We start from the raw sequence: 17,463 nt of genomic DNA on the forward strand, positions 1-17,463 counted from the left end.
GAACTTTGTTCAACATTTCTCGCAGCTTCGTTGTTCCAGGCTCTACTTCCACGGGCCAACAATAGTTTTATTCTATAAGGTTTTTTGTGTCCTACTACTTGTAAAGTTTGCTCCACCCATTTTCCGCCGCTTGCTGTCTAGGAAGACGGTTTTTCTTCTTAAAATCGTGCGCTCGAAAAGTGCAGGTACTAGTAATCATGGCGCGTTTAGGGGACAAATCTTAAAACTTCCAAGGTCTTGTTTTCACTCCTAACAGGGATAAATTACTGCTTTGGGCTTTAAAATAGTAAGGAAAAATACAAATCAATGCTTAGGTGGCCTCAGTATGGAAGATCAAGTAGTACAGAGTCTGTAGGACTTTCTGGTGAAGAAGGTTTTCTTCCTACAACCACCGCGAAAACATGAAGATCAGAGCGCTTTCAGATCGCAGATTTAAAGCAGCTTTTCGGACTTAAGAAACAAAAATGGTGATGTACATTATTACTTCGAAGTTGAATTCAACTTTTGGAACGACGGGCAAAGCCACAGGCGTTAAAATGTTTGGAAAAGCGGTCGGCACGAAAAACTCAAGCTGTAGCGTTAGCGTAAAGAATAATTTGAACATGTGGTCATGCAGCGAAGCACGTGTGCAAAATTTTGAACAATTTTTTGCTTTTAAATAGGTTTCTTCGCCTCAGCTTGAATGAAAATCTATTGTTATTGACCTTTCTTACGCATTTCTTTCATTTGGTTCCCTCTATTTGGGAATTTTAGGTTTTAAAAGTGAACAGTAACTTGCACGCTGGATTTCTGCATATGTAACTTATGGCGCTTTGTTTATTTTGTTTATTCGCTTCGTTCAAATATTTCCGCGTCTTATTAAGCTACTACAGAACCGCTGGGAAAAGAATCAAAATGGCCACTAATTTAACACAGTTGAAATACGACTGATCTCAAAATAATTCGCTTGTTTTTGTCGTCTTTTTGATTTACGACTTTCATCTTTCTTTCGCAGCGCCGTCATATTTCGTCGCGCGGGGAAGAAATTTCTCGATTTGTTGTTTTCAGATTGATTTTACAAGATTTCTTCGCTTTTATTTTTCGTTGTTTTCTCAAATGTTAGCCGTTACAAGAAAGAAATTCAGTTGTATTTGGTTTCGTTTTTTTGTCCTCCAAAGTCAATAATGAACTCTTTCGCAAAGTCAATTTTCTTTGCTTTTGTGGGACATTTTGTCGTGCGGTAAAGAAATAATAAATAAATAAATAAATAAATAAATAAATAATAAATAAATAAATATACATTTATATAGTGCCATTTTCCACTAATTGTCCATGGCGCTTTACAATACTTTAATATAATTTTTTGTTTTCTCACCAGTTTTGTACATCAGGTTGAGTTCTTTTTGTTAACATTTTTTAATATTTCGACCCATTATTTATTGAACTTTAAATAAACGATGTCTTGAAACCTGATCTTGTGTCTGTGGTTACTGCGCATATGGTTTATTTTTGTGCTTTCGCTAGCGAAATACTTGCAAAAAACGCCAGGGAATCAGGGGTGTGGGTTGGTGCATGTTTGATTGTTTGAAGTTGTGTAAGCTGTTCATAAACTGCCCCTGTGCATTTTTGGACAGTGTCATAGTCATCATTTCCCAACCAAAGAGCAACTGTTACACTGTGCTCAGTAAATTATAAGGCTCGATGATTTTCACTCTGACACTTTTCTCCCCTGTGAAATGGCGTGACCATTTCAGCCATGGGAAACCATCATGATGTTGTTATTTGGTGTTGTAACTGCACTCTTTGTACACCTGACTGACTTAGAAATAGTGTAATGTAATTCTCAATGTCAACATAGCCCACAACTACCTCTCCAAATTCATTAAAGGTCAGGCCAATCTTTTCTAGCAATTCTTGGCGTGTGCCATTCAGATTATTAATTTTTTTTCTTTACTGAGTTGGAGAGCGTTTGATCGAATGGTCGACCGAACTAGTGCTGTGGCCGACATACGATAATAATAAAATGAATGACGAAATAAAAGCAAACTAGAGATCGATGGAATACAGTACCTTTAACACTATATAGAAAGTACACTATTAAAAGCAAATTGAAGTAAAACACCAAGTGAGTTTCAAGCTTACAATGCGATGCGGCCAGCGCTGCATGTTGTGCGATTAAGTACTCAAATCGCTTCCATCCAAGTGTAGAAAAGATTCACCGTCGAAAGAGACTTCCCAACTGTCCAAATCAACACTTCTCATATTTACAGCACAATTCCGAGTTCCAAGCGCGGTATAAGACAAGACAAAATAATTCTGAAAAGCATCAACACACTGGCAGTGACCGCCATCATTCAAATACAAACTCACGACTACGCGCGGGCTGCCTTATGGGATACGGCAATAAAATTTTCTCTCCGGTCTCGCGCAATGACGTCACCAGATCACCTGGATGACCTCGCCATTTTTTGCTTCAAAATCTAGTCGCAGGGACTAACTTTGATCCCTGCGACTAGTCCCACGAATACAAACCAGTTTGAATTTTTGGGACAGGTCCCTGCGACTTGTTCCTCAAAACGCTTCGTGTGAACTGTACGTGGGACAAGTCCCTACGACCAGGGGACTAGTTGCCAGGACTAGTCGCGGGCACTACTCCCCTCGTGTGTGTCGACCTTAAATAGCTAAATACCCTTCCGATCGCCAGTTTTTCCTTTGGCATCTCGTTTATTCGGATCGCTTATTTGTACTGAGTAATCCTACGTGACATAGAGCTCATGTGTGGGCTGGGTTACTTTGCAGGGATCCAAATGTAAATGTAAATGTTTTGCAGCGTTTTCGTTGAGGTCAAAAAGCTTGACTCTAATTTGCATATATGGTGACTATAACGCAATACTTCTGTATACGTCTCGCAAAAAAAAACTCGACTTCCTTTCTGCTTTCGAGATACGTTTGCTCGTATATCAAGACAAATGGTTTGTTTCAGCATCAAACTGGAACAGCAGAGTAGTTTGACTTATTTTTTTTGTTTCGCTATAATTTTTTAACCTTTTTTCCCCTAAAAAGTTCTACTGATTGAAATTTTTGTAAAAGAAATATTAGTTGCCATGAAGGCAACCTATTTTTTTCTCTAGAAAGTACTTTTTGCGTCCTATCTAACGAGATATGGTAAACTGCTCTGCTGTAAATGCTTCTGAGAGTATTATTTAAGGAATATCATGTGATAGAATGAGTTAAACAGAATGTGTTGGTTTAGTTAACGTAGTTGATTGTTTGGATCATATTCATGGTAAGATGCCTAAGTTACTGGAACAGTATGAGTGATATAGTCAACAAAAAATATATATATATAATTTTTAGTTCACACAAAAATGTTCAATATTAGTGTTTTCAATCAGCGGAAATAAAGGAAAGCCGGGGCAGATTTAGTGATAACTGTTACTAGTATAACGTACGCAACTTAGCTCTGGAAGGTAACTTGTCATATGTATCAGAAGTGCTATTAAATACTGTATGTAATTCCCTTTCTTGCAGTCGTTCTTAATTACGTCTATCAGATCCTCTCAAAAAACTCTTAACTCTGTAGTAATCAGGGGTTTCAATAACATTAGTTATAAGCGGGCACTGAAGGTGTAGCAGGCGGTTGTGACCACTAAAGGGGCCGCAAGGCCCCTTTCCCCCAAGGATATTCAGGGGGCATGCCCCTCCAAGAAAAATTTGAAATCTAGAAGCTCGGAAATGCGATTTCCAGCATTCTGGGCATCAAAAAACGTGCTGTTGATGGGTATTTTTACTGACCACAAAGCACGATTTTTTTTTGACAAACTATAAATTTTTTGATGCAAAGAGGTGCATTTTGAATACCTTTCTAGGCAGATATCTCTCAGTGACACTTAATATCCACTTAGGCAGTAATTTCTTTGAAGTCCTTTCTTAAAACAAGTGCAACTTCTCTGCTGCTCATTCAAATGTACCAACATGGCAACAAACTGATTTTTAACTCTTCAGAAAAAAATGAAATGAGATAAATTTGGTTTGTCCCAGAGTCCTTGAAAAACCGCTTAAACGTATTAATATTTATGTCCGTCGTGTCGTTCCGCTTACGTTTTCTAGACGCCATGTTGCTTTGTCATGATATCGAAGCTTCAGCTTTTTAGTGTACCGCTGGACGTTGAAATTATCGCTTAAGCTTCAGTTTTTTGGCCTTGAGTCTGTTTTGCCCGATTTTTTGTAGCATTTAAAAATTTCAGTGGTCGTCGTTGTTGTTGTATTTGCTTTTTTTTTTTATTAATATCATTTTTATTTTCATTAATGAAATCCAAACAGACGGCGGTAAGAGGTCCTACAGGCGGCGGTAGACCGCCGGTAACCGGCTTTTATTGAAACCCCTGTAAATAAGCAATAAGTCAAATGATAGAGGTTTTGATTTCATAGTATCACTAACATTTCTGGTATATACAATTTCCACGCCATTTGCTTCAAGTGCTAGAACTAAATATGGGTACTTTTGAGAAGGGTTACTGAGGCCTGAAAAAGCACTGGCTTGTAAACTTGATGGCACTGTTGGTTCTTAACTTGCATCTAATCATTTTGGAGTAATAAAGTGTATTATCGTTTGTCTCACGATGTAGTCACTTGAGATGTAGATCGCGACGTTTCGACTGCTTACTGCTAGTCTTCTTCAGGCGATAAGGTCGACTGATTGCACGGTATCATTTATATCACAAAGGTCGGCTGAGATTAGATTAGCAATAACCGCGGATACAGGGCTCCCCATGGCTGTGCCGTCTCGTTGTTCGTAAATCGATCCGTTGTACTGGAAGTACGTAGATCTTAATACGAAATTCTACATGGAGATATTTGAAGAACAAGTAATAGAGTCCGCACCTTGCAAGCCTAAGATCTGGAAACGCTACGTAAATGATACTTTCACCATCCTGGATCGGGATAGAGTTGACGTCTTCCTGCAACACCTGAACAGTCAACAACCATCAATCCGTTTCACCATGGAGATCGAGAACAACAACAAGATCGCCTTTCTCGACACGTCAGTTTACAGAGAACCTGATGGCCGCCTTACCACCAGTGTCTACAGGAAACCAACACATACTGATCAGTACCTAGCGTATGATTCACACCACCCTCGTTCAGTAAAGCGCGGTATTGTGAAGTGTCTGTACGACCGGGCTAAACGTCTCGTCACCAAACCATCAGTAATCGCTGGAGAGAAGAAACATCTGTCATCTGTACTTGTTTCTAACGGATATCCCTCCTCTTTTGTACAGAAGATCACAAAGGCACGAACAACCCCAAGAAGAGAGCCTGTCGCGGAATTTAAATCCACCGCCGTTTTACCTTATGTCCAAGGAGTTTCGGAGTCTCTCCGCCGCTGCCTAGAACAACAAGGCATTCGCACCGTCTTTAAGTCCGACACGACACTTCGGTCACACTTAGTGCGACCAAAGGACACCGTCAACCCGGCTAAACAAGATGGTGTTGTCTACAGGATTCCCTGTGAGTGCGGCAAAGTCTACATCGGGGAAACAGGGAGATCTATGCAGGAGAGGATCAAAGAACACGACAGGGATATACGACTCGCCCGAACTCAGACCTCCGCCGTTTCTGAACACACCCACGAGACCGGCCACTATCCTATCTGGAATGAGGTCAAGTTTATTGATCGAGATCCTCACTGGTACACACGTAGGGTCAAGGAAGCTATTCACATAAGACTTCACCCTAACAACATCAACAGGGATAGTGGAATTGAAATTCCTGAAGCATGGATACCCACGATCAAGAAACACAACAACAGGAGAACGGTACAACAGCGGACCACTGAGGGAACAGCTACTCGCCGGAATAATGGAACAATAGGAGGATCGAAATGCACCAATCACAGCCGACCTTTGTGATATAAATGATACCGTGCAATCAGTCGACCTTATCGCCTGAAGAAGACTAGCAGTAAGCAGTCGAAACGTCGCGATCTACATCTCAAGTGACTACATCGTGAGACAAACGATAATACACTTTATTATTGCATCTACCACGATGAATAACAACAACCTTTTCCTCGACATTTTGGAGTATTCGCTCAGTCAGGTAAGAATTACATACAGTGCGTCGTCATCGTCATTTTGTATGGTGCAAATGCTCTGATCAATTCTGAGTTCTTTCTTAATCTCTAGCCTTTACCGCGATAAATCGTCGCTAATCTTTTACTTTTATCCATTTGCACAGTTAAGGCAACTTTAAATTATTGTACAATTGTCCATCTCTACGATCAAGCTAATGTAAAAGGGAGTTTTATGTATTCGATGAAAGGTTGGCAACTGTTCATGTTTGTCGACTTGTGTGTCACGGCTTCGTCGCTACGCGACACCACTCAAGCAATTCAGCATTGAATTTGGACTTGCACGGTAAATACGAGAATGTCTTTTCTCCGGCCCAAACAGCCGCCTTTGCGACGGTAACGCTGTCTCAAAATCGAATCTAGCGTATAGAAATGGAAAACATTTTCTCCGTGTTTCAATCGAGTTATAGACTGTAGGAAACGTAAAAAGTTTGGGGTGAACTCGAAAATCGAAAATTGCCGTGCAAATACAGGTATCTGCTGCATCCTCGTGTTTCCGTAACATTGCTCGTTCTCTCCCAGTCCTCGGAGGAATTGAACCCCGGCCGGCAAAAATTGAAGCCACTAAAGTTTAACTGTCCCTGGGGTCTTCGAGGATGCGTTATCCCAAATTTTCACTCGTGCTTACTGAGTCTATGGATTAATTAGAACACGCTTTGTTAGACAGGACATGTTAATGCCGTTAATTAAAAGCAGAATACATTTTGTTAATCCATTAAAAGATTATTTTCCTGTCTTTTTCTCGCGGTATTTTTTCTAAAAGAAATAGAAATCATTCTCTTTGTGTTTCCTGAGTTATAGAAACACCGTTGCAAACGTACGTAACCTATGATACAGGTGAAACTTTAACCTAAAAGGTTCTTCTTTCACTTTATAAGGAGCTGCAACAAGCTGCGCTGGTCTAAAAAGAGAACATTTGGCTTCAAAGGATGGAGAGTACTTCATATATGCCACGACCAAGTGTAATAACCCGATCAAGGTTTATTGCTTTGCCATGAATACCAGTTACCCCAAAGAATTCATTACATTGCCAGCTGGTATCGACAAGAACTACGCTTATGTGTACGGTAGACGACTACCTATGAGACCCTACCGGGCGAGGTACCATTGTACCGGAAGACCAGGAAAATTTAATTATTCTGCAGCCGGACTGACGAAGTTCCGTAAAGTGCGCTTAGATCTCGCCAGAATGGCAATCGTCCGGGACGATTTCACCTTTGCAGAGTCGGAACCGTTCGGACGGAGAATCGCTTATGGATCGGCAGGTGATTGCTACTCGATGAATTACGGTGGTCCATGTAGGAGGGGGCACTTCAAGGTCGACCTGACCCACACTGGCTTGCACTTAAAGCCATCGATAGAATGGCAAGCAATGGGCTTCCCTCCTGGACTTGACATGCATGATTACAAAAGATCGAAGAATGGGACTTTGGTTTCTGCAAAATGTGGTGGCTGGTGTGGCCAGTGTAGGCCCATCGGAGAAATGTTGGTAGAACAGAGCGTTTGTAGGAAACGCGCAGGTGATATTGCTTTCTCCTCTCCCTCACTTACGAAAATTTGGGTGAACCCGAGAACGACTGTGTGCAAACTCTCTCCTGCGCCTCGAGTTCCCATAACATTTCTGTTTCTCCACAATTGAACTTCCTCCCTTCTTTGTCTATAAACTAGATAGAAACGTGGAGAATATTGTCTGGAAAGGGGGTATTTCGGTGCAAACTAATACCATCGTACTCATTTAAGCGTGCTTTTTAAGACTTTAGTTTTTTCGTTCTTAATCAGTTGGTTGTGAAAAATATCTTTTGTCGGAAAACGTAATGACGTCAAAATTGATACAAGGCTAAGGAATTGATGCAAGTCTGGAATACAGCGATGAAGTTGAAAACGAAATTCAACAAATTAGTAGTCGTGGTTCACCTTCTGTTCACAAACTCCCTATTATCATCATCATACCACATGGCAGGTTTTGTCTTTTTTTTTTAACAGAAAACGTGACGTGCGGTTTAAGACCGCCCGATCCCAGGATTGTTGGGGGTACAGGCACAAATCCCGGGGCGTGGCCATGGCAGGTGTCAGTAAAACATCGATTTGTGGGACACCTGTGTGGAGGGTCTGTTATTGGCCCAAGATGGATCCTCACAGCTGCCCATTGCTTCGATAAATTCAGCCCAACAGACTTCACTATAATTGCGGGTAAAAGAGCTAAAATCACAATCACGATATTATACCATCTTCTACAAATAACCTTGGTTAAATACAGTGATTCAAGCTCTAGTAACTTTCGAAGCACTCAGGTGATAGTAAGGTGCGAGATGGAGCAGTGAAATGCGCGCGGCGCGGCTGAGAGCTCCCTTGTTTAATTGTCAATCAAAGGAAGTAATAGTCGTGTAAACACCATCTGTGGTCAAGAGAAACAGTTTTCTAGCCTAATGTGGCTTAATGAAATTTATCTTGTTTTAAAATACAAGTTTGACTGCGTTTAATTTATTTTTGCATTCAACCCAGGTGAACACCATCTCCGTTCATCTGATGGCTTCGAGCAAGAAGCTGCCATCGAAAGATTCTTCAAGCATCCTCGCTATAACGTGACCTGTAGATACAACTATGATGTAGCATTGTTGAAGCTGAACAGGACACTGAAATACAACAACAGAGTGGGACCTGTATGTCTTCCAGAATTAGACTTCCCTTCTCATTCAAACTGCTTCGTCACTGGATGGGGAACAACAGAGAACAGCCCTCAAACTCCATCTCAGGTAAGAAGCTCAACTAAGCTAGGGAAGGTTAAAAATACAGGGAAAATCAGAAAAAGACAAGAAAAAGGAAATACATATGGACTTGATACTAATGTGTCTAATGTTTATCCCTCAAATCAACAGATACTGAAAGAAGCTAAACTTCCCCTAGTGTCACATGATACTTGTCGGAAAAGTCTCAATGATTTAAGACGTTTTGGTTATTGCGTCACAAAACGCATGCTCTGTGCTGGTTACGCCCGAGGTGGTGTTGACGCCTGCAGAGGTGATAGCGGAGGACCGCTGGTCTGTCACAGGAACAGAAAGTGGTATCTGATGGGCGTGGTCAGTTGGGGTGCTGGGTGTGGATTAGTCGGACGATATGGAGTGTATGCTGATATGTCTAGGCTCAAGCGATGGATTAAGAAAACAATACAAGATGCATAAGCAAAATACGAAGAAAGATAATGTTTTGTATAGGGCATTTACTGCAGATAAAATATAGTTAAGTATCTATTAGCTAGTGAAGGAAAATAAACAACAAACTGATCATGACGTGCCCTTCATTTAGAAATCAGATAGTTCTACCCCAAAAAAGTGTCGTAGCTGTAGGTGCCATTACCAAGAGTTTTGAATTTCAAAATATTATTCATTCCCTCGCATGTCCGGCCGCTAAGGAGAGCGGATTTCACATTGCACGCAGGATCTCAGTGGGGAACAAGGAAGGTAAAGAAGTTAGAAATAATTAGCTTTGGTCGGGCACTTAGTAAGGATCACAACGGTTGCATAAGTCTCTTTCTTTCCTGGAATTTTTACTTTCTTTTTGGTCATATCACTGCAGGGTCAGTTGCAGCCTCGTTGGTGCACCGGGTTTTTGAGATCCCGAGAAGGCTTGGGAACGAAGGTGTGGGAATACATGCCAACTCGTACTCCATTATTCTTGTGCAAAAATGGAGAAAAGTTATGGGAAAGTTAAAATGATAACAGCTTTGCTTTCGTTGTCGATTCATTTAATATTCTGAAAGTAGCGACCGTTGTTCAGTTATCAGCCTTGCGTAAAAGATTTAGAGATGCACATCACCGGCACATAAATGTGGGAATCAGAATAATCGATGTAATGTTATCTGTATCTCTCCATTCGGTCAAAAAGTCTTCAAACCTTAGGTCACTTCTTTCGACGGGTCCCGGCCTACTCTGTAAGTCTGCATACGAGCCAAGTCGCCCATCAGGCCGGCGCTAATCTCTTTTTTCAGTAGCATGAAGCGACTAGGAGTATTTCTGCTCTTCCCTGGATGGGATGCTAGTCCATCGCAGGTTACCCCCAACATTAAATTCATCGGTACCCATTTATACATTTGGGTGGAGAGAGCTTGCCTAAGAACACAACACAATGTCCCTTGCCAGGGCTCAAACACAGACCGCTCGATTCGGAGACGAGCGCGCTAACTATGAGGCCACAACGCCTCCCACTCCCTACTCTAGGGTGGTCATTATTTTCGGCACTTTGCTGCGGAACTTTACTTCATGTCTACTCGAACCTCTCTTTACGGGCCCCCTCTTATGCGGACTCTCAAATTCTATTAGTTCCCTTGGTTCCAACCAAATGCCCATATGTTCTTTATAAAAAAAAACCCTTCTATAATACGGATCCTCTTTAATTCGACGACCACACTAAATCTCGTCTTCAGAGGTGTGTTACTGGTGTGAAGATAAGGGCAACAATTGACTCGGAACTTTACGACGGCCCTGATAACACACCACAAGATATGACAGCTAAGGATCACCAGGTCAACGTCTTTTTATGAGACCAAGGCAATTACTCTACTGACTAGTACGTTTTTTTTTTCAGTAAACTAGAAAATGCATAGTACGGGTACCTTCGAACTTGGGGTGAGGGATGGGGGGAGGGGGGGGGGGGGAAGCGGTGACCGTTCTTGCCCGAAAAAAATACACAATGCCCGAATGCTTGAGTGTTGAAATCGGGATGCAAACGCATACAAATTGCATGATAAACAAAAACGTTTACAATTCTCACATCTAATGAAAACTGGCGTAATTCCAAAACTAGTTATATTGAAAGCTTGCATACTCAACCTCTATTCACAGTCTCAACTTTTGTCAATTAATTCCCGAGCAATTACATAATTTCGTTAGCTGGGGAGGGGGGGGGGGATGGGGCGGTTTGTATTCTGCCGCCCACCAGCTCGTACGCTTATGTGCATAACTCGCCCAAACTTCTCATTATCAATGCGTTAATTGTTGTGATTGTACTGTAAACACTTTCTTTTTAATATTTGTATTAACTGTTTTTTTTTTTGTTAAAATTCATTCCCATACATGGAGTGGTTTTCAACTGAGTGTCGAAAATAACCAGGCAATTACTTTGGTTTTGGTTTTGGTTTTGGTTTAATTACGGTTTGAGATTGGCTGAGACGTTTCAAGAGGGAAACAGTAGTATTTAAAAAGGTGAAACAGCGCTACCTGCTACATCTAATTTTATGATCATAAACAACTTATTTTTCGTAACACTGTTTGTCCCCCAAAATGCAAAATGCATGAAATCGCATCTTTGCATTAATTGACAAGTTACAATTTCAATTTCAATTTTTTTTTTCTCGGACCCCCTGAAGAAGGCTGGTTTGGCCATCCGAAATACAGTACACCTTAAAAACCTTAAAAAAGTCATCCGGCTACGTTGTGTCGGTTTCGGTATATTCCCCTAGGCTGGCTTGCCTCTTCGGGCGAATCGGGCCTCGCCTCTGATTTATACCGCCTGCATGATATGCTTCATTGGACGTATGTGAAAACTGCTGCTAAGAACGCTGATCAGATATTGGGAAGACACGGATCAAGAGACTGTACCATGGCGGCTTCATTAATCTGTAGGTCAGCATTATAGTTAGAAATATTACTTTCATGTAACCGTTAAAAGCACTAAATATACACGTCGAAAGGTAAATATGTGTGCGAAGACATTGAGTGGGGATCACGAAATTTATCAATAGCTATGAGGGGACTACTTCAATAAAATAACATTTAAAGGGGGCATCAGCTAAATTTGCTGTCTTTAGCCGAACTACGCCAACCCCCAGGCGATAAATAATGACCGGTCCCTAAATAACCAAATAACCTGGCCTTTACGTCAATTCTCGGTCTTTTTTGGTTTAAAATATGAAGAGAATTGATGAAGAAATATGACGCATTAAATTATAAGTAGTTTGATTGATATTTCCTCTATAGGATTGTGAAAAACTGGCTAAAGAAATTGTTGACTAAAGGTTAACAGGACATGCCTGCGTACCAAGAGCGTACAGATCTGATGTAACCATCCGTCTTGTGTAGTACCGAAAACGATTGACCGCGAAGAAATATTGAGGCCTACAATAAGAACTTGGTAAGGTCTTGATCTGTTCGCCTTATGAAGTTCCAGTACCTTTTCAAATAAATTGCTAGAGTTATTTCGGCGGTCAAACTTTTCAGCTTGCCCATTTTATCAGAAAAAAGATCTCTACCAATCAGAGCTAATGTAAGAGTCACCAAACAGAGACCAAACAGTACACCAATCAGCGATGGTAATATAGTTCACCGTGAGCGCCCTTGCTATCTTTTTATGCCCCGCTGAGGTCTAAACAGCTCGTCTTGAATATTTGCCCTGATCGGACCTTATTTCAGCTTATTATTTGCACTCCAGCCTGTGCAGAAACGATGTCTGTTGTCCGGGAGAGCTGGCAAACAACAAGACCAGCTGTCAGAGAAAGAATCAAATATATTTTTAACAACGATCTCTTTAGTGATGTGAAGTTTGTCATTGGTAAGAAGGATGGTCAAGGTAGACGAGGTAAACGAAGAAAGCTACAGATTCCTGCTCACAAGTTAGTGTTGTCGATTGGCAGTCCTGTGTTTGAAGCCATGTTTTACGGCAAGTTGGCGGAGACTTCAGACTCTATTGAACTGCCTGACTGTGACTATGAGAGTCTGTTGGAGTTGTTTCGTTTCATGTACAGCGATGAAGTGAAATTGGACGGAAGTAATGTGATGGGAGTGTTGTATTTGGCGAAGAAATACATGGTGCCTTCACTGGCTGATAAATGCATGGAATATCTGGAAGATAACGTAGATCCAACAAATGTTTTCAGCATCCTTTCGTCTGCTGAGAAATATGAAGGGAAAAAACTGGTGGATCGATGCTGGGAAGTGATTGATAAACAAACAGAAAAGGTTGTGAAATCAGATGAGTTTGCGGCAATTAAGAGATCTGTTTTAGAAACGATAGTCGTAAGAGATGGTCTCACGATTGAAGAGATCGACCTGTTTGAAGCTGTTGACTCGTGGGCGACAAAGGAATGTGAGAGACAAGGTTTAACAGCAGATGGTGCATCAAAGAGAAGAGTTCTTGGAGAAACCTTCGTCAAAGCACTCCGTTTTCCAACAATGAAGCAGAAAGATTTTGCTAGTGTCGTGTTGGACAGCAAAATTCTAACCCCAGACGAAATCGTTACTATTGTCAAATGTCTGAATTCAGTTTTGACGTCTCAAGCGGGGTTTCCAGAAACCAGAAGACCGGGTTTTAAAGTAAATACTCAAAGATGTTGTACATACGACAATTTCTCGACTACGTTTTCGCGCTCATCTTTTACAAACAGCTGTACTTGTATCCTTAATTTCTCTGTGGACAAAGATATAAGATTACATGGGGTCTGCCTATTTGGACGTGAAAATTTGAGTCACTCAATAGATCTAGCCATAAAGGACACCAACAAGAGACAAGTTGTGTTATCTAAGCGTGGAAAGTTTTCTTCAAGCAGTTTAAGATGTAAAGCAGGTCCTTATAATGGTTTTGAAGTTATGTTTGACAGGGGCATTGCTTTGGTGAAAAACACCCTGTACTGTATACAGGCTGAAGTAACTGGCCTCGTTACAAGACGGCCTTATGGAAGAGCCGTTGATCATGTTCATTGTTCAGGTGTAACATTTGCATTTAATGATCAAGAACAGTTTCCTGAATTACTTTTCACACTGTAGTCCTCCATGGTAATACTAAAAATTATTGGATAAAGAGGGATCTTTTCATTTTTAATGTTGACATTGCTTTTCCCTTTGTAGACTTATGGCAAATTGAATTGACCATTGAAGCATTTATAACCTGAGATCAGGCATTTTTTTTTTCAGCTATCAGTGGAATAAGGCAGACACCTGCTCACTGGTTAAAGCGTTTATTATTTCATTTTCTCATAATCATTTATGATTCGTACATTTTTAAGGAAGTCATGACAGTCACTGTTATGGGTTTTGGATATCTGATCTTAATGAGCATAGATTTTATGATTTCACTTCTTCATTTTCTCTTAAGTTTTACATGTAATTTGGATCAAGGTGATCAAAGACAGTGTGACATATTTTCAAACACCTCAAAGTCCATCAACAATATGTTGCGATGCATCATATTTTCAACCCTCTCAGTGTTTGGAAATAAGGTCAAACATGGTCTCTCATGTCTGATGTATCACCTCACTTATGTGTAGGAAAGGAACAGTTTTACGTGGCTGGTGAAGTGGATCTCTGGCATAATTATATTTCCTATCCTTATTTTGTTTATCATTGCTTGCAAGCATTTCCTGATCTAATGTAGCTGGGCAATATAGACAAGGGGAGGGATACGCCCAAAGTTGGGTTTAGCAGCCAGCAAGACAGATGTTAGAATAGGCCATTAATACCAAAAACATGCAGAAAAAACATTCCTCCTGTTGCATCATGTGTGTGGATGTGCAACGGGTGTTTTACATGGGGGCATGGATTAACGAAGCTGGGGCAGCCAAGCAGAGTGCCATAACTATAGGAACAGCTTCACATGTATGCATAGAAATAGAAAACCATGCAACTCTTTTGTTATGGTCAACATGGCTAGTGGCTTGGATCACAGGTGTGAGTTACGATCAGCTTGAACAAATTTCTCAAGACTTTCTACTTCAATACTTTCTGCATTAATGATGGGATCCAAGCGTTAGACCTTTTCTTGATCTGTTTGATTACGTTATGTTATGTCTTTGCTTGTATATACACCTAATAATTTATTTAAGCCCTGATATCTAAGCTGCTCACTTGTTTTGATCTAACTGCACGACTGTGACTCTGAAAGTATTACTGTAGAGTCGAAATATTGTAACAACCTTCTGCACTGTGTTAGTAATAAACCAAACTTGGTTTTCATCAAATGTTAACAGTCCTTGGACTCGTCTTGTTTATACTATATTCAAGACTATCATATAGTGTTGGATTTTAAGTTCAAGTATGAAGCATGCAGTAAGTTTGTGAAGTGTGAAAGAAGCCGGAGAGTTGCTTGAGGTGCAGGAGAGAGCGACTCTAGCTTTTTGAGTGCTCTCCAAACCTGCCAAGTGCATGATCAACCTTGTTCCCAGGCTCTTTCTCCTCTACCTCTCATTGGGAGTCTGGGAACAAGGTTGGTGCATGGTGATGCAATGTTTACGTAAACTAAAAATGATAGCTCAGCTTTGCTTGCTATGCACAATGTTAAATCACTCGGGCTGTGATAGATTTATCCTGCCATGTGGGAAACAATTTCTCAAGAATAAGAAGTAAATAACTTTTTAATTTATGTTTTTTTTTTCTTGTCCATGACACCCCAAATCTTCTAATTTGTTTTATTTTTAATATTATAGATGCGAGTTACAAGGCTTGACCATGTCAGGAGAAGTTTTCAGTGCAGCTTTATTTCAATTCTGTAAAGTAACAAAACATTGCTCAATGAAAGGTAAATAATGACTTACAAAAATGAATAAATGTAGAGATAAACCATGATCAAATCTGAGTAATCTTGTCTAATCTGAAGAATAAAAAGACCAGACAAATAGGATCAAAAATGTAGATAAACGTTTCAACAGTGCAAACAGCAGGGAAAACCAAGATGGCATAATCAACATAGCACTTTGAGGTAAAAGCTAATTTAGCTGCATCTTAGATGAAAGACAGGCTAAAATTAAGATCAAGTACCTTTGCTTGAACATGAAATGCTCTTAGCACACCAAGATAAAGATATCAACTGAACTGTTCAAAGAAGAGCAAGTTATAATTATTAGTTTTTAGCGACTTTTCCAAGACATGACAACAGAAATTCAAAATGTGCAGGTCCAGAAAATATCCATACTCCCCCCCCCCCACCCCCACACAGAAGGGATTGGAATTTCCTGGGAGGTAGGGGTTTCTGTAAGACCAAAAATTTAAAGAAATGTGTGAATCTTTATTGGAATTTCAAGAGGGGTGAGGGGGGGGGGGGTCTTAGAAAAAATCCCTTCTGTGGGGGAGGTATGGATATTTTCTGAAACTACACAATGTCTGCCAGCCTTTTTGAAGTAGGCATCACAACCTTGTGCAAGGGTTTCATTAACATTTTCAGCAGGAGGGTAACTGGTTTTCACAGCCAGGCAAAATGTTTTGAACTGAACTTCTTTATAAGAGAAACTTTCCCCTAGATGATCAAAAAGCAGGCAAAAATTAATCATCCTCGTGGCCAGTCAATTTGCCTGGTGCTAAACCCTTAATGAAACCCCTTCCTTGTGCATGTGTAACCCATTGTATCACCCCTTTTATAGTTTCAGTGTGGGAGGCATGGCAGCCTCATGGCTACCTGACTGAGTGGTCCAGGACACAGGGTTCAAGCCCTGGCTGGGGACATTGTGATGTGTTCTTGGGCAAGACCCTTTACTCTTACAGTGCCCCTCCCCACCCAGATGAATTAATAGATACTGGAGAATTTAATGCTGGGGGTAACCCTGCAATGGACTAGCATCCCACCTAGGAATTCTTTTTTCAGTTCCTTGCCTCCAGGTGGGGGATTGGGCTTGATGTTAGTTGCCTCCTTATATCGCTTTTCTTGGTAAGAGATGTAGCTGCAGCCAATGATGTTAAGCGCATATCATTAGGTTCTCTTTCTATACAGTTTGTCTCGCTGCAAATCTGTGCTGTCTTTCCAGTGCTGTACACAGAGAGCACATTCCAGCATCCCACTCTGACTGACTTCTTGGGGTTAGTCAATGTCCTGTTCCACATGCAGGTGTTCTCATGGCTTTTACCTGCATCCCTCATACTGCTCTTACACGGAGATGAAGTCATCTTCTGCAAGACAGTAGGCCGTTGTTCTCTCTCCTGAATAGTTAGTGGTGCACTCGCTAGAGTGGCCTCGGCATCTATTTCTGGTTTCCGTGATCAATATGTTTTTATGGGTTGGAGGGGTTGGCCCCATGCCTAACCCCCAACTTGGAGGGCCGGGGTTTTCTGTTAGGGTTTCCTTCCCTTAGCCACAGGTTCCAGCTATTTAAAGGTGCTGGAGTCTTGCCTCTTGCCATTGTCACTCAGCTACATTGTATTGCTACAGTGTGCTACCAGGGCCACCGAATGCAGAGGTGTGATATATGACTTGCTAGCAGAACCTTTTGAAGATGGTAGACATTTCCTGAGAGCTACCTACAGTATTGGCAACAGAACCTCACACAGGAACCTTTTATCAGCCTTTGACCCCATTCCACCTAGAGAGGAGTGGAAATATTCCTAGCCTTTTATTGCTACACAGAAACTGGAGATAAGCACTGGCCTGATGTGCCCTTA

General features: G+C 41.0%; 2 protein-coding genes across 5 annotated transcripts in view; both read left to right on the plus strand.

The window, feature by feature from the left end:
• LOC145462552 (plasminogen-like) overlaps window positions 1-17,463 on the plus strand; it is a 140,175-nt gene that overhangs the window by 32,556 nt on the left and 90,156 nt on the right. The window contains exons 1-3 of one of the 2 annotated variants that reach the window (XM_081446098.1): window positions 6,133-7,632; window positions 8,096-8,302; window positions 8,615-10,661. In XM_081446098.1, coding sequence (XP_081302224.1) covers window positions 7,107-7,632; window positions 8,096-8,302; window positions 8,615-9,291 — 1,410 coding nt within the window. In that variant the 5' untranslated portion in view covers window positions 6,133-7,106 and the 3' untranslated portion in view covers window positions 9,292-10,661. Of the gene's footprint in view, window positions 1-6,132; window positions 7,633-8,095; window positions 8,303-8,614; window positions 10,662-17,463 lie in introns of those variants that run through there. The other variant, XM_081446097.1, reaches the window with a different exon arrangement.
• LOC145463412 (BTB/POZ domain-containing protein 6-like) overlaps window positions 12,167-17,463 on the plus strand; it is a 7,309-nt gene continuing 2,012 nt past the window's right edge. For all 3 annotated transcript variants that reach the window (XM_081447164.1, XM_081447166.1, XM_081447167.1), the window contains exon 1: window positions 12,167-15,613. In XM_081447164.1, the coding sequence (XP_081303290.1) occupies window positions 12,550-13,866 (1,317 nt within the window). In that variant the 5' untranslated portion in view covers window positions 12,167-12,549 and the 3' untranslated portion in view covers window positions 13,867-15,613. The remainder of the gene's footprint in view (window positions 15,614-17,463) is intronic.

This window comes from Orbicella franksi, chromosome 12, assembly GCF_964199315.1.
Source record: "Orbicella franksi chromosome 12, jaOrbFran1.1, whole genome shotgun sequence".
Taxonomy (NCBI): domain Eukaryota; kingdom Metazoa; phylum Cnidaria; class Anthozoa; order Scleractinia; family Merulinidae; genus Orbicella; species Orbicella franksi.